Consider the following 24,561-nt stretch of genomic DNA (forward strand, 5'->3'; position numbering starts at 1 on the left):
GCACTTTGTATGCGAAATGTTATCCATAAAAACAACCCGAACGGAGTGCTATTTGGGTAAAGAGGGGTTCGGGATTGCCTGGGTAGTCTAGTAATTTGCGTCATCCTTTAGTGTTAGCCAGTCGCCTGCATGCGCCATATTAGGCTATCAGGGTCTTAAAGAAAGTAATTGGAACATCCATATAATTAACGTAAATGTTTCCATAATGGACTTTTCAAGTTGTTAAGGTACGATAGCGGCAGCAGCAAGCGGACTTGGTCCAATTGTATAAAAAATCCTTATTCTTATGGTTGCTTACAAAATCTTGACGTATAAGGCAAAAAAATGAATGCACGAAGGCATTCAACAAATGGATCGAAATGGCATCCATCTTCAACACCTAATTCCTTCTCGAGCTCTTCAGTAAGGCGCACAAAAACTGTTCATATTTCAGGTCATTCGTAGTTGTTCTCACTAAAAAAGAAAATAAAATAACTTTAACCTATTTAAGTTCTCCAAAAATCAGCAGCTGCTCTTGTAAAGCACTTTTTTGGGAAAAACTTATCGCATTTATAATAGACATGCGCCTGGTTTGAACTTGGTTCATTGAGTACATTAACAAATCGCACAATACAAAAGATAAGTAGATGAAAGCAGACTAGCCTGCGATGTACTTATTGCTATTTCATTCTTAGTTTATAATAATAATGGCGATATCAAGTAACTTTGGTCATCCAGCAATTAGAAATTGTCCAATGAACAGAGGATCTTAAGATCAGGCAATTTAGCCTATTCATTATTCTTTCTGATACTCTCGCATGGGCTCGACGCAAAGGAGGTATCATTTTAATTTAGTCTACTGAGTTTGCCCCTAGTTTTAGACTTTTTTGTAAAGCTGTTTTTTAAACACCTTGAGGTATTTCCTACTGACGACTGTATTGCGCAGCCTCACCTTGTAGGTTTCTTTAGGGATGGAGAATGGATTTAGTTGTATTCCTAACATTGTTTATTTATTTAACTACGACTTATTTTCAATTAAGATCTAATTGAAACTGCTGGTGAACTAGTCTGCATCGTCGACTCTGTATTTTCGATACTTTTCAATCTTGTTCTAGTATTTTTTGTCTTTGTACATTCTCCATTGTCTATTCACTCGTTAACGTTCTTATTCACATTCACAGTTCTTAAATGTCCTTTTTAGGTTCATCTTCAAACCAGTCAAATCAGATAAATCTCCCTCGATGCCAGTCGCTACAATGAATGTATGACAATTTATCCATAGATAGTGTTCTAGCCCCTTAGGAAGTCACTTTTTATAGCAGCCACTTCGGCCTCCTCTCCTCCTTCAAATGCTAAACTCTCAAACAAGCTCATACCCACCGCAAAAGTTGTTCCTCTAAAGCAGGTTTTTATGCCAAGTCTTGATTTTCCCTTTAGAAGCAGCGATACTCTAAAACCTCGAAGTCCCTCTCCTGAACTGGAATTGACGGATGTAGAAACCAGTCCTGGTATTGTGCTGTAGCGATTATTTATATCATATCTGTAGCCTTGAAAATAAAAAGTCATCCTTGCTTAGAAGAATGTGTAGAGAAAGCCCTATCTGTCTCCAAGCTCGATGGTGAAAACCCAGTGTCTCCATCGTGGTTAAATGATGACACCGAGCTGTTCGAAAATATTGATCAGACTGCCAACTTTGACCCTAGTTCGACCTCTACACCGGTGGATGTTACACCAAGGTCTCCTACTTTCTCTCCACGACCTTCTGTTCTGAAAGGTCTTCTTAAAAAAGCAACACCTGTTTTTACTCCTTTAACATCTCAGAACTCTTGTAAACCATCTCTTGGGGAAAAGTCGGCTGCTGTGTCCCATCCCGTGGTCCACAAAAAGGCCGAGTTGAGGCAGATCCCTCTGTCGTTGAAGAAACCGACGCCGCCTCAGGATGCAGGCGTCCTTATTTCGTCAAGTTTCTTAAAAGCGATTAATGAGGCTTGTGACGCAATTCAGGCCATGCCCCTTGAAAAGTTAATTAACTGCTTTGAAGGACGGATAACCAGTATAACTCAGTTACTGACGGCTAGAAGCCATCACCAGGATTCACTGTCGAAAGCTTACAGCAAGCAGCGACGTCAGCAGAAATCACAGCAACAAAAGGAGCGTCCGTATTTCAGTGCCGGTGGAACATCAGCCTCTACTGAGCTCTCCAGTACGAACGAAACGGCTCATGATGATGTTGGCAACTGCAACAGCTTCGATGGCTTTCCAGAACAGGCTCCTCTTTTATCGACCACCTCACTAGCGTCTGCTAAATCAATCACCTTTAACGTTCCCCCGCCTGTGGAGATCATTGCTCGCTCTAAGCCGAAAGAACCAAAACTTGAGGCGGACACTGGCGAAGGAAACGTCTTTCTACCTTTGAGCAGTCATCACTCGAAATGGGGTATGTTGTGATATACGTCTATCGTTAATTAACCGTGGTTGCTTTTTACAGACGTTTCCGCTGAAATTATTGATTACAAAGAACAACCTGATGATGGTTCGACTGGAGAATTTGATGGGACTGATAGATTTCCTCACTCAAATTCCCTGATGGATGCGTTCAAGCGTATATTTGGTCTTCGCACCTTTAGACGGAATCAGCTACAGGCTATTAATGCCGCTTTACTAGGAAAAGACTGCTTTGTAATCATGCCGACAGGTTTGTACAACTTTCAGGGTGTACATTTGTGTCTAGGCGGTGGTAAAAGTCTCTGCTATCAGCTTCCAAGTGTAGTTGAAGAGGGTCTCACAATTATTGTGTCCCCTCTTAAGGCTCTCATTCTGGATCAAGTTAACAAACTGCAGTCCCTTGGTGTAAGCTTTCCCCCCTATCACTCATCCACTTCAAACTCTAGGTGCACGCAGCTAGCCTCTCTGGTGATTTGCCGTTGTCGGAATGCGATCGCATCTTCACTTCTTTGCATACAATGAAGTTGGGCATAAGCATTCTCTTTGTGACACCGGAAAAGGTATGAACTTTATACACCGGCACCACCCGCTCTTCACTTTGACTTTCAGGCTGTTCTTTTGCCTTGTTAGATTGCTGCCTCAGGGAAGCTGAAACAGGTCATGGAGGAGCTGTACAGGAGAAATAAGCTGGCACGTTTTGTGATCGACGAGGCACACTGCGTGAGTCAGGTGAGTACCTGGTGTTTGCAGTTGCGGTTTAGTCCAGAGATATTGGCTATTCCGTTGGACATGCGCTCTGTTATGAAACGGTTCAATTTGATTTGCCTATCTTTCCTGGAGCTTTCGGTCGTAGGCTGTTGCCGAAACCCACTTCTTTAATTAAATAGAGTTGGGCATTTTGACTCTGCACTATCAAATTTTAGACTAAGACTTATATGTAAATTAAGCTATTTTTACTCTGGCGCTCATTATGTTGTCAGAAGCCACTGTACGTATGAGACCCCACAATCTCATGAAAACAATTCCTTTGGACTTGGTTTTTATTCATGACTATCTTGCTTATACACATTCAATCTTTGTGCATTCCTGGGATCTCTCATAAACCCGCTTTTTTTTGCAACAACCAGTGGGGACATGACTTCCGTCCCGACTACCGGAATCTGCGAATCCTGCGCGAGAACTTTCCCAAGGTGCCTATGATGGCCATGACCGCTACGGCGACTCCCCAAGTTCGGCAGGACATCCTCCATCAGTTGCGAATGTCTAACACCAAGTGGTTGGTCCTCATTTTTCTTTAATTTTGCTTCTGAACGTTCACTCCCCTGTTTTGCTCCATTTTTCTAAATTGAAATCAAGTGATTGCACTCAAGTGCCGCATTATAGTGGTCATCTGCTCTTTTTTCCTTTGCTTTATTATTTTTTTAGGTTTCACCGAATACTCTTCTATCGCCATTTTTTCTCGTTTTTACTTTAAGTAGGCGTGTTGCCTAAAAGCATGAGAGGATAGGAGGATTTTGAGGTAGTGGTGCACTTTAGCGTCATATTTCCTATCTTAGCTACCTCTCCTTTTATCTTAGTTTTGTTTTCAAATTGTCCATTTCGCTTATAATTGTCTAATAACAAGAAATGTTGGTAATCATTTAGAGAAGTATGGAATAAGTGCAGAGGATGAGGATAGAAATGCGAATGATGGAGTATCTCCCATCTGACCTAGGGACCAAATTCCCACATAGGTGAATTTGTCACTATGAGGTCCTACTTTGTCTCGCAAAAAATAGGACTTTCTTCTGATCGATTCACTACTAGTATTGTCTGTTTTTGAAGGAAGAGTTTTTCTTGCCCATCGAGTTTTGTCGGGTAGTCTAGAGTGGATGGACCTCGGTTGTAGTTGTTTGGCCTTCAGCAAGTGGACAATTCCGTCTGCACTCCACCATGCACACAAACAGTCTTGTGGCGATGAAGTAGTGCGTGCCTTAGATATGTGGGGTAGGTATTGAATGGGTGCGTTTGAGAATAACCAAGTATGCGTCCGTTTACTCAAAGTTTAAACACAAAGCCATTTCTCACCACTAATCAGTCAGTAAACAATGGAAAGGCTATTTATTTTTAAGGTAAAAGTAGCTGAAAAGGACAAGTTGACAGTTTTTAAATTTTATTGTTTTAGTAGTGCACGACGTGTGGGGCTTATTTCGCAATTTTTAAACTATTTCTGGGTATCACCTTCCACTACCTTAAACGTTATACAAATCTATGCGATTTTGAGGGGTCAAAATAACATGAATTTATGATGGATACATGTAAATAGCCGCGTACATTTTATGGGCTCTGGCAAGCTACGTTATGCAATATTCGAGTTTTTTGGTTGACTGACTCCTAGGTTCTCGTGGACTTATTATTTTCAAAGTCTGCTAACAAGTCGGGACTAATTTTTTTTCTAAATACATACATTTTTCGGTTATGCGGGTACTCGTTGGTTTTTATGACTTTACGTGACAGTTTATTTCAGCGTAAATGAGTGGAAATTTCATCTCTCAGTCAAGGAGATAGCGCAGTATTCACGGATTATTTTTCTCACCGCAAACAGGTTCATTCAGAGTTTTAACAGGGCGAACCTCAAGTTCGAGGTGCGATCGAAACGTTTGAAGAGCTGTTCGAAGGACATAATTCAGCTTATCGAGACGAAGTTCTCGCGTCTCTCAGGCATTGTATACTGCTTGTCGCGCAACGAGTGCGACACTCTTGCGGAGGAGCTCACTGCCGCTGGACTGCCAGCCAGAGCCTACCACGCCGGCATGACCGACGCTGCCCGCAAACGCGTCCAGGAGGCCTGGATCCAGGAGGAAAACTTTAAGGTTCGCCATTACCATTGCTACGACCTCCGCTACTGTTGTTGCTGCTATCGGGTTTTACCTTATTGAATCCATGACTATCTTTCTAGATTGTCTGCGCGACGATTGCCTTCGGTATGGGCATTGACAAGCCGGATGTGCGCTTTGTGATACACCACTCCATTCCAAAGTCCATTGAGGGCTACTATCAAGAGGCTGGTCGTGCAGGTCGTGATGGTCTCCCCGCCACCTGCATCCTGTACTACAATTGGCGAGACGTCATTCGTCTCAGAAAGCTTATCCACTGTGAGCGTACTGCTGCATATACCAAATTTTTCTTCGTATGCATACATATACTCATTTTACTGGATCTAATTCTTTATAATGTGTTGCTCATTGAGGTGGTAGATTGTTTTCACGTTTTTACTCTAGCCTGTAAGCTTCGGCTTTTCAAAGTCTGTTAAAATGGAAGGGCTGATCTTACAATCGCCTTATTGTTGTTGAGCAGCAAGTAGTCCGAACGGGTACTCGGATGGGGCGGTGAAGTTGCACGAAGACTCACTCTTCAAGATGGTCTCCTACTGTGATAACGTGATCGACTGCCGACGACGCCTGATTTTGGCTCACTTCGGGGAAGCCTTTGACCCTGCAGATTGCGCCCTCGTGGTGGGCTGCGAGTGTGATAACTGCCACCTGGCGGAGCACCAGAAGTTGGCCCAGCGCGACCTCACCGTTGACGCCATAGCCCTTGTCGAGACTGTCTCAGCCCTCGTCCAATGTCGGCGCAATGTTACTCTCAACTACCTTGTCGAGGTCTTCAGAGGCAAGTTTCATTATATTCTGTTGGAACTCAGCGTGCCATTTGCGATAATTGGACGATGTGAATATCGTAAGTTACCGCTGTTTACCTAGGTGCACAAACGGCCCAAGTTCAGCGGAACCAGGATCACAGCCTCTCACTCTACGGCAAAGGTGCGAACTACTCAAAGACGGATGCGGAGCGCCTTCTCCATCGCCTGCTTGCCGACAGGGTGCTCAATGAGGAATTTGCCATTACTGCTATGGACACGGTTGCTGCCTACCTCCGTCCTGGCCCAAGGGCAAACATTCTTCTCTCCGGCAACTTGCAGGTATTTTTTTATTTTGGATTTCACCTTCAAATAGGTGTAAGACCGTTTCTGTAAAACCGCACATTTTTACACTGTGTTAAATTTGGTTCGCGACTCAGTGCATCTTTCCTGATACGCGACTTTGTGCAGATTCTTCAACTTAGATTCCTTTTCAATCAAACTTTTTATGGGTCGACTAAGGCATTTGATGTTTTTACCGAAAATGAAGCCTTGAAGCCCCATATTGTTCGGTGCATTGAGCTTTTGGGCGTGAATGGGCAGAAGGCAGCCACTAGCTGAAAATTCACCGCACTACTTTGCCTGCAGATTATGCTTCCGGTGGCGGTGAACGTGAAGGCGCGTGGAACTGACATCTCGGTGGTGGGCGAGCAGCCAAAGGACAAGCTTGCTAGCATTCGTAGCGAGTGCTACGAGGCACTTGTCAAGACCGCTAAACAACTTAGTAAGGGTTTTGTCCTTTTTACTATTTCGCTATTTGGCAAGCTGTTGAGATTTGTTTTTTTTCCATAATTCTAGCTTCACAACAGGGCATCTCCAACTACGCGATAGTCTTCCCCAACGAGATGCTTCTCGAGATAGCCGACCAGCTGCCGACCTCACAAGATGAGTTGCTGAAGATACCGCAGTGCACAGAGTACAAGTTGACTCGCTTCAATGCTACCGAAGCCTTCCTCGATGTAACACTTAACTACCTCTCCATCATTGGTGGTGCGTTTAGTCATATTTTTTCTCCTCTCATAATGCTATCCACATTTCCCTAACCCCCACCAAACTAAAACCCATGGCATTGTCTAAAACTCTTTGTTGCAGGACTTATAGCTGTTTACATTAGGAAATTGCGTATCATTCGAAATCGCACCTAGGTAGTTGCTGCATGGAACTCACTCTTGTTTTCCATAGTATAAGTCCCCTGTTGTAAATCTACCAAGAATTTCTACTTGGTGAGAGATGTGTCATCAGCTCCTACTGATTGTCGCCCTTGCAGCCATCAAGGAGGAAGAAAATGAGCTTAAGAAGCGCAGCGAACAACTCCTTTCGAAGCAGACACCGATGGCGACCAAACCCCTCAAAGGCGTCGGTGCGGCCCGAAATTCTATCAAAAGGGTACTTGCCTCGCGCTATTTTGCCAAAGTATGCGGTCTCTAAAATATGCTAAAATGTGATATTTCGTTCATTTTAGGTAGTTTTTAGCGATGGGCAAGTTGAATTCCTATCTCTAGTGACAAGTTGAAGGTTTCCCCTGTGTTATGCAGCGTTGCAGATTCATACGTTCCAATTATGGCGTTACACGCTTTGTGTTTTGTTTACGTTATTTCACTATTTTAGTGGAAGACATTTGTTGGATAATGATTACACTTACAAGCTAACGAATGAGTAAGAAGTGAATTGAACGCTGTATCCATCCAAAAGATCTGATTTGTAATGTTCGTATTTACATCTGGATGGCAAGGTTTTTAGAATCGACTGTCACCGTAAATTGGGCTGTGTCTCGATCAGTATTAATGGCTCTGTGGTCGCCCCTTCGGTCTCGACTTAGTGTTAAAATGTAAAGAATATCTCCCCTTTGGCCAATCTCTTTCCTCTTGTCTAACCATAGTTTTACCGGTTGCATTGTTCCCTGTAGGTCCTGCAAAAGTTTTGCATCGGAAAGTTTGGATTTTTAGCAGAAATTTTTTGGGAAAACCTTCAGCTGCAGGGAATTTTACACCTTCGATGTTTGATTGTGCTGCGCTTTTCTCAAAAATTGGAACTGAATTCAGAGCAGTCTCCCTTATAATTCACTTACATTTGCTTACAAACTCGCCCAAAATACATTTACTTTTTTTAGAATCGGTTTAGTGGTGCAGGAAGCTCTAAGAGAGTACCTCAGAAACGCGCCATAAAACGACCCTCTACCTCCGCTTCAGGCTCTGCTTGGCTGCGGTACGTTCTCTTCATTCTCTTCAGCGTTCTACCACACTATATTCATTAGGAGTTTTTCATGGATTTCATTCATCGAAAACTTTGGCTATCGGCTCTCTTCAAGGGAGAATTATTTGCGATCTTGCGTTGACTTCCATATGATCAAAAACCATCGAATAGAGCTCTAGTGTTTACTGCATTGATCCACCTTCATTATATTCTATCATTACAAAATTTCTCGTTTTCTGGTGCATATGCTCACTCCAAGAATGTAGACATTGTCACTTAATTTGTTGGAATATGCATCATATTGGTTTTTTTGGTATGAAACCCACCTCTTGTTTGTCTTTAGGTCGGATTCAGCCATTGGAGGGCAGCTTAAGCCGAAGTTAATGAAATTGACGACTCGTTTTGAGTAGTGCATTGCATTTCCATTTGTATTTTGAGTCACACATATTTCTCCAGCATTTGGTGTATATGGCCTCCCCTTACTTTTATTGTGAAGACGTTTTGTTATAATTTCTTGTAACATATGTCAAGATTGCCTTGAGCATGTCTCCTTTTTCTTTGGGTAGTGTAATATCAACTGATTTACAAGTAGGTGTTCAAAAATTTTTCTAAAAAACGTACTTTATTCTTGAAGAGCTGATTGCACTTTTGTTTACTGACGCAGCACCTACAAGATTGAAGATGTAAGTTCGGGACTGTAGCATCGCTGGCTCGATTGTCAAAATGTTTTGCTTTATCACTGCCTTGGTTTTCGTGGTTCTCGCTAGCTGTCTACTGTGCTAATGGAACCCAGTTAACCAAGTGGCTGAACATGCCCAAGGCAACCGAGACATCGCTCAATAGCACGGCGTCGAGGCAAGACTGTCGGAGCGCTCAAAAGGCTGAATGCTGGCTAGTCGCTACAGGAATCTCTCAAGTGCGCCACTGGTGCGAAGTAATTTTGCAGCTTGTTCATTTTTGCTGCTGTCCATATGTTGAATTTCCACAATTATTTTAAGCTGTGACCAACTACCCATTAAAGAAGCATCATTTCCCCCATTCGAAAAAAATTCAACTCAATACGCGTTACTTCTCATTTGCACATCATGATAAGTTCGATGTGGCAGTGGTTCAAAAGGGGAGGGTACGAGACAGCCAAACAGGAGCAGAGCAAGGGGACGAGTTGCGAAAGGGAAGGAAGGAGGTTACAGTGAGGCGAGTTCGGAGGGTAGATCCAACTCGCTGATATCACGGAAGTGGAGCAGCAAGGCCATCAATTTGGTAAGACGAGGTACGGTGGCCGAAGAGGCGGAACCAGCAGCCTTGGGCAGACCTGTCAGACCGCCACTCCCTCCACCGCCACCGCAGCTGCCATGGGCCGCACCACCGGTGGCCCCGAGGAGGGTGGTGTCAGTCTCGCCGGCGCTGTTCTCGATGTGCCAGAGGATGGCACGATTCAATGCGCCCGCAATTAACTCTGCGTGGCGCGCGCCCAACAACGAGCCGTAGATGCTGTCCCCCGGCTCCTCAAATGCCAAAAGGGCCATAGTGTTTTCCATCTCGTGCAAAAGTTGCGGGTACTCGGAGAGACGGTGGCTTAGTGGGCCGGCTAGGTGGGACTGCGCAAAGGTCAAGGCCTCTTCCAAGCGATGACCACGGATCAATTCCAGCATTTGAAGCTGCCGCAGCTAAAACAGTTTCAGAATAGCCATTTCGATAAACAGAACAGCATTAATGTCCTATGGCGTATCCCACTTAGCCTCCAGTGAACTGTTACCATTATTCCACCAAATGGAAATGAAAATCAATTATGATGCTCAATAGCTAAAATAACAACAGTATGACACCTAAAAACGTAAATTATGACTGTATTAGATGTCGCGTTTACGTAGGATCGATGTCAGTAGTGTACTTAATCAAAACAAATCATTTACTAATTTGTCAGTCAAGCAGAAGAGAGCACAAGTAGAATCGTCGTTAGAAGTTCTAATGCAAATGAAATTTTAGCTCAAAAATACATGAGACGCAGCGAAACAAAGCTGAACGATTCCCATGAATAGAATGAATGTAAAAGTATAGACAAAGATCCTTTTCAAAGCATAAGATGTTTAAGAAGCTTGCCTGAAAGTAGATATAGGGATTCTTTTCAAACAGTTCTGGCCAAAGTTGATTGACTTTGTCAATGGTCTCTTCAATATGCCGACTGAGGACAGCTTCGCGGATTTCCATTCTTTCGGCAAGACTCGCACCAGTTGAGTGGATCTCCGACAGGGGCTGGGAAATACCAATTTCCTTGCTAAACTTTTCCGCAGCGTCCTTGTAACCCTCCACTACGAGATATTCGAGAATTAGACGATTAATCTCTTGACGAGTTAATGTGAGCCCAGAAGGAGCACCGAGACACTCGAATGCAGTATATGAGGCCGCTGACGATTGAGCTTCTGTGGTCTTTGTAGTACTTTGCTCCGTTTGATCCGCTATTTGTGATGAATTCATCTCCTAAAACTACAAATGCCGTTTTTTTTGCAAAAAAAATCAGGAAAAATTCTGGCTCAAAATAGCTGGGGATTTAAAGCCATTGAATAAGAGCCCCTTCATAAATAACCTAATATCTTGAGGATACGGTCCTGTGCTAAAGACAAAATAGCAAATGTTGGTTCCCAAGTATACCCGGAAGCCATAAAATGGGTGTGACAAGCTTCAACTAGATCTAACGTACTCCCGATATCAAATGCTGGGATTCGAAAAGGACAAGGGATACCGAACAGGAAAATGTCTACTTCCGAGTACATATGGTACATGTAGTTAGGTGTTTAAAGATAAATGAGGATCACCCTTAGGTTACCGATAAGTTAGAAAACAAGTCGGACTTAGACCGCGCTGACCAGAAAGCCCGTTATTCAAATTTAAAACAAGTCATATGGGCCAGTTTTACGAACACAGTTTTAATTTTTGTGCGTACAATTTAATTGGTGGGCTTAAGTTACCGACCAATTATTAAAAGCTCTGTATGAAAACTCATGAAAATAAATGACCATAACTATCTCTGTAGCCACATTTAGCGTTATAAATCTGCATTTTATGGCTTTGCTTGGTTGTTTTTGATATTATTTTTCCTTCAATAATGGCACTGATCTGCAGGTTCCTAGAAGAGGAAAAGACATCATACACCCATTCTGCCCTACTTGAATTAAGTAAACCACCTTAATGTACAATTGAAATATCCGGAATTCGATGAACAAACAGTGAACAACTTAATCGTCGTGAGCTTCAAATGCTTGCAGCCTCAAGTAAAAAAGATCCTATTTATTACTGCAACCTGATCCCTAAAACTATGTCGCAGCGTAGCAGATTGCGCTTTCATCGTAGTGTTTACGTGGGTGAGGCGTCCGCTTATAAGGAGCAAAACTAGAAGTTCAGAATGGGGGATTATTTTCTCTTTTTCGTGTTGTCACCTCGATTGCAATTGGTGGGGGCGCTTGTATAATACTTATGTTGTTTTAATATACCTTTCAGGGAGGAGGCAATCAGGAACTTCAAACCCCGTGACCGGATTGTCCTCTTCCGTACTTCGTGACTGCGGTTCCCCTCCTTCTTGGACGTTGTATTTTCCCTCTCCATCTTTTCATCTCTAGTAAATATGTCCAAAATGAATGAATTGGGTTTGTCTAAGAACGCTAGGAATAGGGAAGCGGAGACCGATGAGTCTCGCTCCACACTTGGTTGGGTTGATATAATGGCTCATTGCCTAGGGAAACCTTGGCCGTCTGATTGATGGCCACCTCTCGTTTACATGCTGTTTCTGATCCTAGGATCGGTCTAGTTACTGTTTCCGATAAAATTGGTTATTATTTTGTCTTTGATTATTTTAAAAGCGTTTGTGGATCTGGCTACAAATGGCTGCCCAAATTGTTTTACTATGTAAATTAAACCAAATGTGTTCACGGGCATACAGGCAAAGATGGCAGGTGTGGAATGGCATATCGGAGGTGCTTAGCTTATTTTCCTTAAAGGTTTCGAGCACTAGGAACCCGAAAAATTCGTTTCAACTGGTTACTTCTTGATCAGCCGTAGGTTTTATAGTTTTGTGTCGTATAAACATACCATGAGGTCTACTTGTTAAAAAGTCATGATTGTGATGCTGTACATATTCCCCGAGAACAAATGCAGCGTCCCGAGACTTCTCTGAAGACGAGAGACTATATTGAGCTCGGGCAGGACATATATTGTCGGCATACAGTAGAGCTTGGGGCCATCGACATAGCCCGGAGGCCAATTCACTCGGCGAGGGCGCACTGGTGGAGGACTGGAGTGACTCTAGCAAATCCAGGAGTTGAATAAATAACTAACATATTGCATAAAGCATCAAAAAACTCGTATAGACCGGAAATTAAGCTGTTGTTGCCGTTTTATTTCAAATAAAGCAACGAATGTTTTCTCTGTTTTAGTTGGATGACCAGTAACAAATGTGTCAAACAATTAATGTTAACACAAAAGTCTATAAAATGGCTCATAAAATGGAAATACTACATAGGGTTGTTAGAATATAACTGTAACGCCCGGAGACTTTCCTGAAAACAGTATGTATCGTCGACGTACAATATGGCTTTGGGGCTACTGGCATGGCCCCAAGGCCAGGTTGCTCAGTGGGCGTACAATAATGGAAACTCCAAGTGTCTCGTTATCGGAACCCAGACGTTAACAATTATCAGATTACATAACAATCGGGTTATGCCACGGTGTCTGCATAAGTCGTTATGTCATCGATACATGTGTAGATTTGGATCTACTTGCCAACTTAAGGAATTTCAAGACACTGTTAATCTTTGTCAGATAAAGTGGTGATGGGTTATTATCTCAGTGTAGGCATCTTTGGTAGCGGTTGAGTTTTTGTCAATAAAGGCAGATTCTAATTCTAGCGCTCTGATGGAGCACACCTTCTGAGGTGTCAGTGCCGTCACTGAGTTAGTCAATACGTGTGCTTGGAGAGTGCGCTCACTGCGCGTATGCAAGTTAACAATGCTCAATCACACTTGCCTTTGTTGTGATCTTGGTGGCATTGAGCGTAATTACAAGGGTGGCGTGACTTTCCACTTGACTTAAAAATATTTGTAAAACACCCCGTCTTTTGTGCAGCGTTGACTTTGGATTTGAGGCCCTAATGAACTTGATGGTTTTCATCCAAAACTTTGTTTGGATTTTACCTTTACACATCACATCTTTCATGATATTTCTTGTTAACGCTTCCCTCACATACAATTTGTATTTTCAGCTCTGGTCTGTTTGGATTCTGGAGCAAGCACACCACAGATATCTGCGTAAATTCTCACCGATCAGGATTTTGTTTAGATTTGCATCTCATTTGGATTTTTCATGTGAAATACCCATAGTATTGGTTAGAGACACCTCCTCTTGAGATGCTATTTACCTAAATTAAATAAACACTAGGTTATGTGGGAGGTGCAAATTCTAATGCTAAGAAAACTGTGGGCACTTTCACGTAAATGTGACAGTGGTAACTTTTGATATGACGATCACGGCATTTTGATGATTAGACATTTAATCTTGGCTCCCGCTTGTGTGCCACTCTTATCAAATGCTATATTCCAAAGGTGTCGTCTCACCGGCCCGATCACAGAATCCATATGGATCCAACGTAGTCACGTTAAGCGAGAAAATGGGCAAGTTTTGTCCACTTCCGCTCATTACACCATAGCAGTGCAAGCGATGCGGCACCACCATTAAGATAGCAATGGGAATAATACCAATTTTATACCTGCCGCCCTACTTTGGCAACGAGTAAATCAGTGCCCAACATAGGCCTCAATTTAGAAACAAAAAATTATCGAAAAAGTGCTTTGAGCACTCGCAAGTGAACTGCAACGAATGTCACAGGGCGCCATGAGCGCTACCAGTTTCTTTATGCTAAATCATCTTAATGAGTGAGAGTGAAATGTTCATTTATTTTTAGTGGTACAGAATGCAAGAGTAGTGGTAATGAAACCCACTATTTAAGAATTCACTCCCTTAAAAATGTCATTTCACCCATGACGCGCAGCCTATCACCTTTAAGTATGTTACACAACGAAATAAGCTGCCAATTTGACGTGTCAACTAAACTCGCACTAAGTTGTAGTAACGTAATGTAGACAGCTCTGTAACGGGTTTTTCCAGATGGTTCACGACTAGTCTCGCTTCAAATGTTAATAGTTTTCCTGCAGACCACGAGACTGGGGCAGCTATCAAAGAAAGGCATCATTTTTAGTACTTGTATTAGGGGTTGTCACCAATTCTCTCATTCGTAGCATATGCACATCTCCCACCCCGCTTATCATACAGTAATATAACTCGGGGAAGTTATCCTTTAAGATCGGATTCTCTTTTCATTGCCACCAATGTATCGGGTCTTCCGTGAAGACGAAAGAGGATGTAGCATCAGGGCAGAATATGTGTTAGCGGTGTAAAGATAGGCTGAGGTACTACCGGGATGGCCCGGAGGCCAGGCTGCTGAGCGGGAGCACAGTGACCGCCCCCTTCGGTGACCTTGGCAACGAGTGATTTAATTGCCGCATCTGATGCATTGCTCTAAAAATAGCGGGAGTGGGTGTCAACCCCCTGAAACGAAATCTAGTTACCATTTCGTAGGCAATAGGCTGTAATGATACCAGGCATGGTGGGAAACCAAATGCCCTCCTTCGTATGTTGGTGAATGTACGACGCACCCGCTAAACATCTGAGAGAATGAGAGACTAATCCTGCGCAGTGTTGTTGAAGTATTCATGCATCTTTATGGATATTTGTGAACAGAAACCGTTCAAGCATACCAGTCTACACACTATGAATAAAAGCAAAATGACGAAGCAAAAACTGCTTATATCCTTATCCAATAACGGCAATCACAACATAGGAGGAGAAAAGTGGTATGTTTAATAAAAAAATTTACGACAAGAACAGCTCGAGAGATGAAGGGAAGAGTGGAGATGGAAAGTTCACTAGTGAAGCACAGTTAGATTAGAACGAAAACGGAGAACAGCGTTTAAATAGGCGATTCATCTAGGGTAGGGCTCGGTTGTTCCATTTCAATCACTGCTCACCACTCCGAAGAGTGAAAGGAAAATCATGAAGAGGTTAACCACATCGCAATACAGCTGCATCGCGCCGTAGATGTACTCCTCCGGCGACAATTCATACTTCCGACCGCCCATGATCATCTGCGTGTCGAAGGCTAGATACTGAAAATAGAGAATTAGGCGAAGTGAAGTGATTGGTAGCTCGGGGAATAGATTACCCTGGAACATTGGCCACAACAGAAGGAATGCACAGCTAAAATACTTCTTAAAACAACGCGGGAAAAAGAAAGATATAACTTGCTGAAAAGTAACCTCATAAATGCACCAAAAAGTGTGTTTAATAACGTATTAACATCCACCTCACGACTAACGCTTACATAGGTCCTCTTTGTTTGGAATTACAACACCAGGGCAATGGGAAGACGGAATACCCTAACTCTGCGATCCGACAAAACTACCTTGAATTCACCCAATTACGACAACAACGCTGCAACTAGTACTCGGCGTTTCATTAGCAGTGAAGACTTATAAAAGCATCTCTGTATTTATTTCTCCCAAAATTAGGAGCAACCTCATCCCAAAATGATTTGCAGTCTGAAACGAGTGTTTAGTGTGAATGAACAAGTAAAAATGAACACAAACAGTAATAAAATTGGAAGCACTTACTTCGTAAATCACAAATAAGCGAATTCAACTAATAAAGGCCAAGTTTTGTGGAACGAGTGATACTTTGAGACGAAGTGGCGCTTGTTTGGAAAAATAAAGGGGAATTCGACAAAATACACAAGCACACGTCTATAACCACATGACTCATCAATGCTTCCAACAGTTCGAAACCGATCACAGCAAACAAAAGTAACCAAGATTGATAAATGGATCCCAAAGCAGGATACAACATTAAAAACACTAGTGCAGTAAACTGAGATTTCACTCAACGAAGCGTGATTTTGCTTCAATTGAATCACTTTGCGAGACATTTAATAACAGGCGGAAAAAGGGGAGGAGCCAGTTTATCACTCCGTTTTCTTCGCCTGGTCCTAGTCGCTCTGACCAAAAAGACCCAGGAAAATCATAAACAAGAAGACGACATCCAAATAGATTTGCATAGCTCCAAGAACATAGTCCTCTTCAGACAGTGCATATTTTCGATTTCCCATGATTTGCTGTGTGTCGTAGGCCAAATACTGCAAAAAAATTAGAGGAATGAAATGAATGCAATCACAAAGTCTTTGAAATGGCAGCCGTGCCGTTTTTAGTACGTATGAACACCTGAGATAATGGGCTTGCTCAAAAGGTTTGTGCCATGGTAACATATAATGCGAATGAGTAATTAATTGATTGTATTTCAGGAGTCCTCCCAACTTTGAGACTGTCTAAACTCTTCTGTATACACACCAATGCCCATTGTATTTTTGCGGAATTATTATTAAATACCAGTCAAGCAGAGAACGGAATAAACAGACTTACGATTGAAAAAACCACGGCGGCAATGCCTCCATAGACAGCATACAGGGTCTAAAATTAGGAATTATTAATGATTTGATCCATGGGTAAGGATAATGGAAATGAGAGATGAAACCGATCGATAACGTGAATTGTTTAATGACCTAGAGCTAACTAGCTCATACATTGATTAAATTACTAAATATTTTCAGAAAGGATTATCACATTTAATTTTCTATTGACCAAGCTAAAGGAAACACGACAAGCAATAACTGCGGATTCAAGATGAACAGATCGAGTTACGAAATTAGCACCCACCTGATTGTATCCAGCAACGAAGTAGGTGATCATAACGGCGATTCCAAAAATGAAGAGAAGGATACTAAGGAAGGCGATCACCGCCTGGCATTTGGTGATGTCACAGGGACAGCAAATGGCCGCAATGGAGACTGAGACGCAGACACCCAGCGTTATGAGGAGACATACGAGGACCGAGCTCACTGTGTACATCGCCGACAGGGTACCTGCCATGTAGGCCAGTGCCAGGGTCTACACACCACAACGCAAACGAAAACGAAGTGCAGACAAGTGCAGAATTATATGCCTTAGTTGTACAGTTCTTCCCTTCGATCCGACCACAATACCGACGACATGGACTCATGCTCACTAAGGTACCTCTTAAAACGCATATTTAGTGAAATTTAACATCAGAAACATATGTAAAATGCAGATTCAGGCAGAACTTACAAATACACCGAGCGCGATGAAGTTGCCGGGGAATTTGCGACGTACATTACCGCAGCAGGCCAGTGCAATGTACGTGGCAAAGAAGACGGCGCTATGCAGAAATAATAATACCTTTTAGAATAAAAATCATATTGTAGAAGGCATAGTGAACCGAAGCAGGTAAAAAAAAACCATGTGGCCAATATTCTTAGAAATTAAACACAAAGGACACCGGTAGATAATAATTTCTAACATGCTGAGAACTAGGATGCTGTGCAAGTCAAGCAACCACCCATTTAGGTCACAATGCCACGGGAAGAGTTGATGCGCTTAAAGTGGATAGTAAGATCAAAGGGATTACCAGTCAGCGCATCGCGAGTAAACTTGATTCACACAACCCATGCACTTGAAGTGATTTATCAATTAGGGCTTTACATACGTCAGCAGGGAGCCCTGCTCCTTAAACCATATCGGGTGCACACCACGCCTGGGTAGGAGGCAACGTATTGTAAACCAAGCCTACTTCGGAGACCTTAGCGGATGATCATAAACGGAATGGGATTTCAAATCAACCAAGCCGAGCCACAATTACGGCAATTTATCACGGTCAACTGAAAGCTTTAAAATTGAACAACAAACGACCAATGTCATGAAAATAAGCTTCAAGTAGCCTTGATAACTCACTATGCCAAGTAGTAGAACCAGGTATTTCTTCGGACCCAGTACCGAATAGGCGGTCTAAAACAAATGTGGATAGCTGTGAAAAAAAAACGATCACATATAACACCTGTGTAAATATGAGGTTACTGTATCGGTAGCAACAGCCGAATACGTTTTATTATCACACAAAGACATGGAACTCCTTTGCGATAATTCTAATGAAATAAAGCACTACCATTACGGAAAGTACCATTCGCCATCTCAGGAGTGCCATGAAAAACCATTCAGTTGAGTTTATAACAGATAACGACCCGGATTGCGCGGATCTTCTATGCATTTTCAACGTTTAAATGGGAACCGAGGAGTGCTGAATGACCTTGACCACATTTAGCAGGCGTGATGTGCACATCACACAAACTTGCGTGAGCAAACGTCCGTAACGAATATGCACGAGCATTAAAAAGAATATTATGAAGTTTACGCTCCTATCGTTTGATTTCGTAAATGCTCGTAGCCAGGTATAATAATATGAGTACTCAGTGTTTTGAGAGACAAATGGACCACAAAGGACGCGCTGTCTATTAGCGCGTTCTTTGTGGTCCATTTAAGTATGCGCAATCTAGCCAAAAGGACCAAGACAACTGCATTTCGGATTAACAATGGAAAAGGCAGCTTAAATGAAAGAACCTACACAAGCGTGAATATAGCGACGATTGCAGCGGTCACTAGCAATTGGACCGCCAATATGGAATAAACCTAAAGTAAAAAAATCGGAGAAATGACTAGATAAAACAGGCAAGAGAAATCGTTATTTCATACAACAAACTGTTGTTCCATTCGAGCGTGGATTGCAAAGTACACTACGATTTCATTTTAAGCTGAAATACCCGTGACCGACATCGTAGCATATAACCATTGTCTTTCTCAGACCGAAAACCCCCTCAAACTTGATGCTAAAGAAGCCCTTTACAGATGTATGCAATAACTTACTTTGCCAACGAATCGGCGTCTGATGGTCTTATCGCTAAAAGGCGATGCAGCAAACTGGTTGTTGGTAGGGTTGCCTCCATCAAAATCACCCTGGGTTGGTGTGTATGCTAATGAAGCACAAGTATAAGATACGGATTAAACGAAACCTTAAATGCTGTAAGCAATGCCGAAGAAAAGATAAAAGGCAAGAACAATGAAAGGTGGCTAGGTATTTCTCGTCGCCAAATAAAAGCGTAAAATAGGTCCAGAACAAATCATACAGCGGCAGTCGTTAAAGAACTGTTGAGCATGGATCGGCACCGGATGGTGTTCCATAGTGATTTTACGTGAATGCCGAGTCCATAATATTCGTTAGTATACAAAACTGATACTGTGAAGCAACTGGTCCCGTAGTTCGGTGCCAGAGGTGTTGGGATAAGATGACAAAACCAATTCTTGCGTATAGATATTCACTAGTTGAAATTACTAAACTACCAAAATACGATATGCAGCTGTGCAAAATTAGGCTCATATTCGTGTATTATGAGGATAGCTCGGCGCACCAACCAAGCAGGCAAAATAATACAACCAAAAACCTTAACCCAAGTAAGGAACCTCCCAGCCATGAAAACTAGTTTTTTATAAAATATAAACGCTGCACAATGAATAGGCAGCATGCACGCAAAGAAATCGCGGTATAGTGTTAACGAACAGAAAAGTTTGTAATAAATATGCGGCTAGTGGGAGCCCTCAAAATGGCGCTCGCGGCGTGAGGCCCAAGGAAGAGCCACCAAACTTAGATGACTTGACTTTGTGCACCAAAAATAAGTAAGGAAGTACGTAAGTTTTTCAATAGACGAGAAACCTTAGCATATGTTAGGGTAATTACAGAGAGTTAATAAGAACTACAGCATAAGCTAGATTATCAACGGCGCCAACATAAATGGCCAACGAGTACATATAGGATATTTACAAAAGACGAGAGTATGAGAGTGCTGTTATAAGCATTAGCAAGTTATATCTGAATCACCAAAAACGCGTTCCTCATTGCTTTGGGAAAAAATACATGCTTTTCATAGCTTGAAATGAAAATTATCTTAATGCGGAAAAAAACAATTTCCCTACAAGAGTGGTGCGAATAATGTGTCTATGTCCTATAATGGTGAATGGCATTTCTAAATAAAGTAACTTGTCCTTCAATAAAATGATACAAGTTATGCAAAAATAGGCGAGAGGGCGATAGGACAATCAGTGCGGCTAAAACTCAGGTAAAGAAATAAAGCTTACTTCCATTGCCTACAATACAAAAAAACGTAACAATTACAACGATGAACACTGTTGCAGACGGGGAAAATTACACACACATTCCATGGCTCCCGAAATGAACTAGATTGGTGACATTCACTTAAGTACTAACATTGATCCGCTAGGCCCACTTCTACCGGCTATATGCGATGCCTCACCCTAAAGTTACATCATAAACGTCCTGCCGCTGAAAAGCCATCGTTTACGACTCTCAGGCACAAAAACCAGACTTCAGGAATGGTATTTAGACAGACGCATACACAAAGCCAAAATGAAATCACGCGGCTGATTCAAGTCACATTTTGACCGCCTATGCACTCCACACTCGGCTTAACACCAAGAGAACTTACTGGATTTGGAAACCCGAATAAATTCGAGTACAGCTCAAAAAGGGATACACAACAGGGATTTACATTCACCAAAATAAATTATGACAACCTAGAGATGCAAAATCTATCTCAACCTTATGAAATAATTACATTCGGTGGTGTGCTCAGCCACATTAGAAAAAATCCCGACCCAGTAGAAAGAAAGTAATGGAGTCGAAGTAATACCTTAAGAATTAAGGGACAGCGATCATTTACACCCACCAACCTAACTAGACGAAGACGAGTCAGTGTAAGAAACACGCATTTTAAGAAAACGAAGAATCGACTAAACCTTTTGCAGTAATCAAGCCAAGTTAGGATGTGAAATTATTTTATAGCAATTATACCTTCTCTCGATGTCATAGAATCGTATCCTTGACCTGTCAAGGATATTAAAACGAAATTAGCATACCCAAAGCATCCAGTGATCGTTATAAATGTATTTTGTTTTGTTTCTCATTAAATAGGGAAAACTCCAGTAGGTACAAAAATCGTCATTAGCTTAAATGCGGAGAATTAAAAGAGCATCCAACGATTCCAATGGAGGAAAAATGACGATACTTCAGGAAAACTGATTTAAGAAGATGAGAATCAACAAAATTCTCCATAAAACCACGAAACCTAAGACATGTTAAAAATAAATTCAACAAAACAAACGACCTAGCAAGCCTATTAATAACTCCTTGCTCGCTAACGCCAGAATCACTGAGTGATGAAATCATTAGGACAGTTTGCCTTCAGATACCAACAAATGAACCCAAAATACATACACACATAAAGAAATAAAAAAAGTCACTAACAAGCATAAAAACAGCAAAGTGCAGCAACAAGAGAAGTTGAATTATGACATACCAACCACGTATACTGGATAACCATAGCTACCAGCTGATAAGACATACGCAATGGCAATCAAAATGGAGTGCATAACAACACAAAGTAAAATATACATAACACAAATAACCTGGCATATGCATAGGAGGCACTGGATAACCAGGGGGAGAAGGACCTGAAAACATTCGGGTGCAAAAAAACAGCGAAAAATATGAAGCAGTCAGTATAAACCACCTAGAAGAAGCTATTACAAAACATATGCCAAGTAAAACTGCGCAAGCAGGTAAAGCTAAAATGTAAGCACTTACCACCGTATCCGGGCGCCGGGTACCCTAGACAAACGCCAGAATAAAGTTAGGTTTGCCAACAAAGACACACGCAAAGAGAAAAAAGAATATTGAGAAAAAGCAAAAGTAGGAAAAGAAAGCAGTTCAAGAGCAAGAAAATCTGCATACCAGGCTGCTGATAACCAGGGGGATAGGCGGGCGGCTGCTGAGGATACGCAGGGTAGGCTTAACAGAAAAGATGACGAGAAGAAAAAAACACACCGTACCCTGTGGCTGACCACTAGGAGGCATATAAGGAGGCGCTGCCGGTGGTGGAGGATAAGACATCTCCGTAAAGTAATCAAGCGATGGCAAAGACTACGGAGTGAAAAGAGCGCCCAAATTCATTAATACAATAGCACAACTCAACAAGTCTTGACTCAAGCCACTTAAACAAGCGTCATGACCAAAGGCTTTTGTGTCCTTGATATATTCAAATTATGCCTAGCAGAAATTTTTTTAAAAGTCGGAAACATCCTAACTTTGCCGCTTTTGAAAAGGGTTAGGCACAGTAATAAAATCTATGCAATATATGCAGTTAAAAAAGCCTTTAAACGGCAAGTTCTAAACCTTAACCTCTACTTTGCCAAAAAAATGATATTATGTATATTGTTCAAAATGCTGCTAGGATAAATGAAATGTTTGCCAATGTTGCTTCATCATGATGAAGCATGAACTACCTTCCCTCCCTATCTGCCAGCAAAACTGGCGACCCATCAAACAGAGCACAACCTAGGCTGTCCCTTCGGGGATAGGCCATCCTCACTCTGATATGGGACGAGGCTCGTAGATCTCCTCTTACCTAATCCTCAAACTCTTTGAACACCCATGTTGATTCGGCTTCGTCATGTCTATTGGGATGGGTAAATTGGGAAAGCAAGTAAAATTTTAATAGGGCGTAGACAAGGAACCGCTCCTAGGGTTGCAAAACATCGACTCCTTGGTCAAGAGATTCGATTCATACGCTCGCCTCCTGTCTGAAAGCAACAATAAAACATCATAAGTATTGCACTAAGAAGTTCCATAATAATCTTATGAACGCCGGGTACATTTGCGTCATTTAATAGTATCTACTTAGCTGTGCAATAAATTGCACAAGATTCTGTGGCCCCGCAGAATGCACTTGTATATAAATCATGTGTAAATTGTAAGCTAAAATATTTGCATATTTTAACATGAAATGGTGTGTATACAGTCGATGAGCGCGACTCGCATTAAGCAAGATGTGATTGTCCGAGAGAAATAGGGTACCGGAACTCCAATCTTTGCCTCTATTTTCAATCTAAAAAAAATATAAAGTATGTAGAAGATATTTAATGCCGGGTTTTGAAATTCAACTTGAGTAATTAAGTAAAACATATTATGCATGTCTAATTTTTTGCCAACGCATTTAAATGGAATCCTTTAGGATTATTTTGAGGATAAGCTTGTTTTTGTTTTGTTATTCTGAATTCTGAGCATTCTTTAACCGTCCATAACTATAACTATTCTGCACTTGCGCACTAGCAAGCGTTTTTAATTACTTAATTTGGCCAGTACTGTTTATACGACTTTCTTTTTCGTGGTTTGATATAATGCTCATACTACTATATTTGTTCGAATCGGCCGCTGATTTGCCCGCGGCACACTTCAAACACTTTGCTGGGCCATGGTTTGCTCGTTTTTTTCTTACGAATTGTTGTAGGGTATCGATATCAGCCACAGAAACAAGAGGAAGGTTGTTCGCCGGAATCCAAAGAGTTGCGATGTTTACCTGCGTTTGATGGTGAAGCTGTACAAATTTTTGGCCAGGCGCACGCACTCGAAGTTCAACAATATTGTGAAACGTCGCCTTTTCATGAGCCGTACTAATCGAGCTCCTCTCTCACTTTCTCGACTGGCAAGACAAATGAAAAAACCCGGTCGCGAGGGGAAAGTCGCTGTCGTCATCGGAACCGTTACAAATGACATCCGTATTCGTGAGGTTCCCAAACTAACGGTGAGTTTCACTCCTTATCCCTTTATCTTTTAAATATGTATTTATTGGGCTTAGACGATTTTTTAAGCACTGGACTCTACTCCTCGGTAGGTTTGCGCTCTTCGGATTACGGCTGGTGCTAGAAACAGGATTTTAAAGGCCGGCGGTAAAGTCATGACTGTTGATCAGTTGGCTCTGATGACTCCGCTTGGTAGGGGCACTGTGCTTCTCCAAGGACCTAGGAAGGCACGTGAAGCCTGCCGCCACTTTGGACCTGCTCCTGGTGTTCCCGGAAGCCACACAAAGCCATACGTTATTTCGAAGTCCCGAGAGCGTACCAACGCGCATCGAGCGTAACTCCTATCAATAAACGTTCGATGGTACGGTTCACTTTTTCCCTGCCCCTGAGATGTCAGTCACATAGGTGTGATCGCGTTAGAGTTGTCTAGGTATACCAACGAATGACCATGAACGCATCGGTATGACGCAGCAATTAGAAGCACCCGGTTTAAATTTCGGTCCTCGATATGGATTTTGCTAAGCGGTGATGTCACTCCTTAGGGTGAGATTTGTATCTTCAATAATTTGAACTGAGGAAGCTGTGTTGGAGAAAAGCATATTGTTGGTAAAGAAA

The 24,561-nt window shown here is 42.1% G+C and overlaps 4 protein-coding genes across 4 annotated transcripts; 2 read left to right on the forward strand and 2 right to left on the reverse strand. All coding sequences in view use genetic code 11, as the record gives it.

Moving 5' to 3' along the window:
- Positions 1-797: 797 nt before the first annotated feature.
- EGR_06472 (Bloom syndrome protein) lies at positions 798-8,703 on the forward strand (the record flags this gene model as incomplete). Its single annotated transcript, XM_024495721.1, has 16 exons — positions 798-817; positions 1,417-1,487; positions 1,526-2,416; positions 2,468-2,829; positions 2,871-2,984; positions 3,055-3,153; positions 3,552-3,700; positions 5,009-5,276; positions 5,363-5,558; positions 5,761-6,141; positions 6,165-6,382; positions 6,689-6,824; positions 6,899-7,090; positions 7,368-7,513; positions 8,211-8,305; positions 8,637-8,703. The coding sequence occupies 16 exons, from the start codon at positions 798-800 to the stop codon at positions 8,701-8,703; spliced, it is 3,405 nt and encodes a 1,134-aa protein (XP_024349882.1).
- A 774-nt stretch (positions 8,704-9,477) lies between these two features.
- EGR_06473 (hypothetical protein) lies at positions 9,478-10,768 on the reverse strand (the record flags this gene model as incomplete). Its single annotated transcript, XM_024495722.1, has 2 exons — positions 9,478-9,960; positions 10,448-10,768. The coding sequence occupies 2 exons, from the start codon at positions 10,766-10,768 to the stop codon at positions 9,478-9,480; spliced, it is 804 nt and encodes a 267-aa protein (XP_024349883.1).
- Positions 10,769-14,707: 3,939 nt separating this feature from the next.
- EGR_06474 (Fas apoptotic inhibitory molecule) lies at positions 14,708-22,258 on the reverse strand (the record flags this gene model as incomplete). The annotated part of the gene is made up of 9 exons (XM_024495723.1): positions 14,708-14,857; positions 15,367-15,504; positions 16,810-16,857; positions 17,104-17,334; positions 17,533-17,623; positions 18,863-18,927; positions 19,162-19,268; positions 22,100-22,156; positions 22,198-22,258. 9 exons carry the CDS (start codon positions 22,256-22,258, stop codon positions 14,708-14,710), a joined length of 948 nt encoding a protein of 315 aa, XP_024349884.1.
- A 1,286-nt stretch (positions 22,259-23,544) lies between these two features.
- On the forward strand, positions 23,545-24,284 carry EGR_06475 (60S ribosomal protein L18; the record flags this gene model as incomplete). The annotated part of the gene is made up of 3 exons (XM_024495724.1): positions 23,545-23,621; positions 23,669-23,948; positions 24,039-24,284. 3 exons carry the CDS (start codon positions 23,545-23,547, stop codon positions 24,282-24,284), a joined length of 603 nt encoding a protein of 200 aa, XP_024349885.1.
- Between the last annotated feature and the right edge of the window lie 277 nt (positions 24,285-24,561).

This window comes from Echinococcus granulosus (genome assembly GCF_000524195.1).
Source record: "Echinococcus granulosus chromosome Unknown EG_S00057, whole genome shotgun sequence".
In the NCBI taxonomy this organism is placed as follows: Eukaryota; Metazoa; Platyhelminthes; class Cestoda; order Cyclophyllidea; family Taeniidae; genus Echinococcus; species Echinococcus granulosus.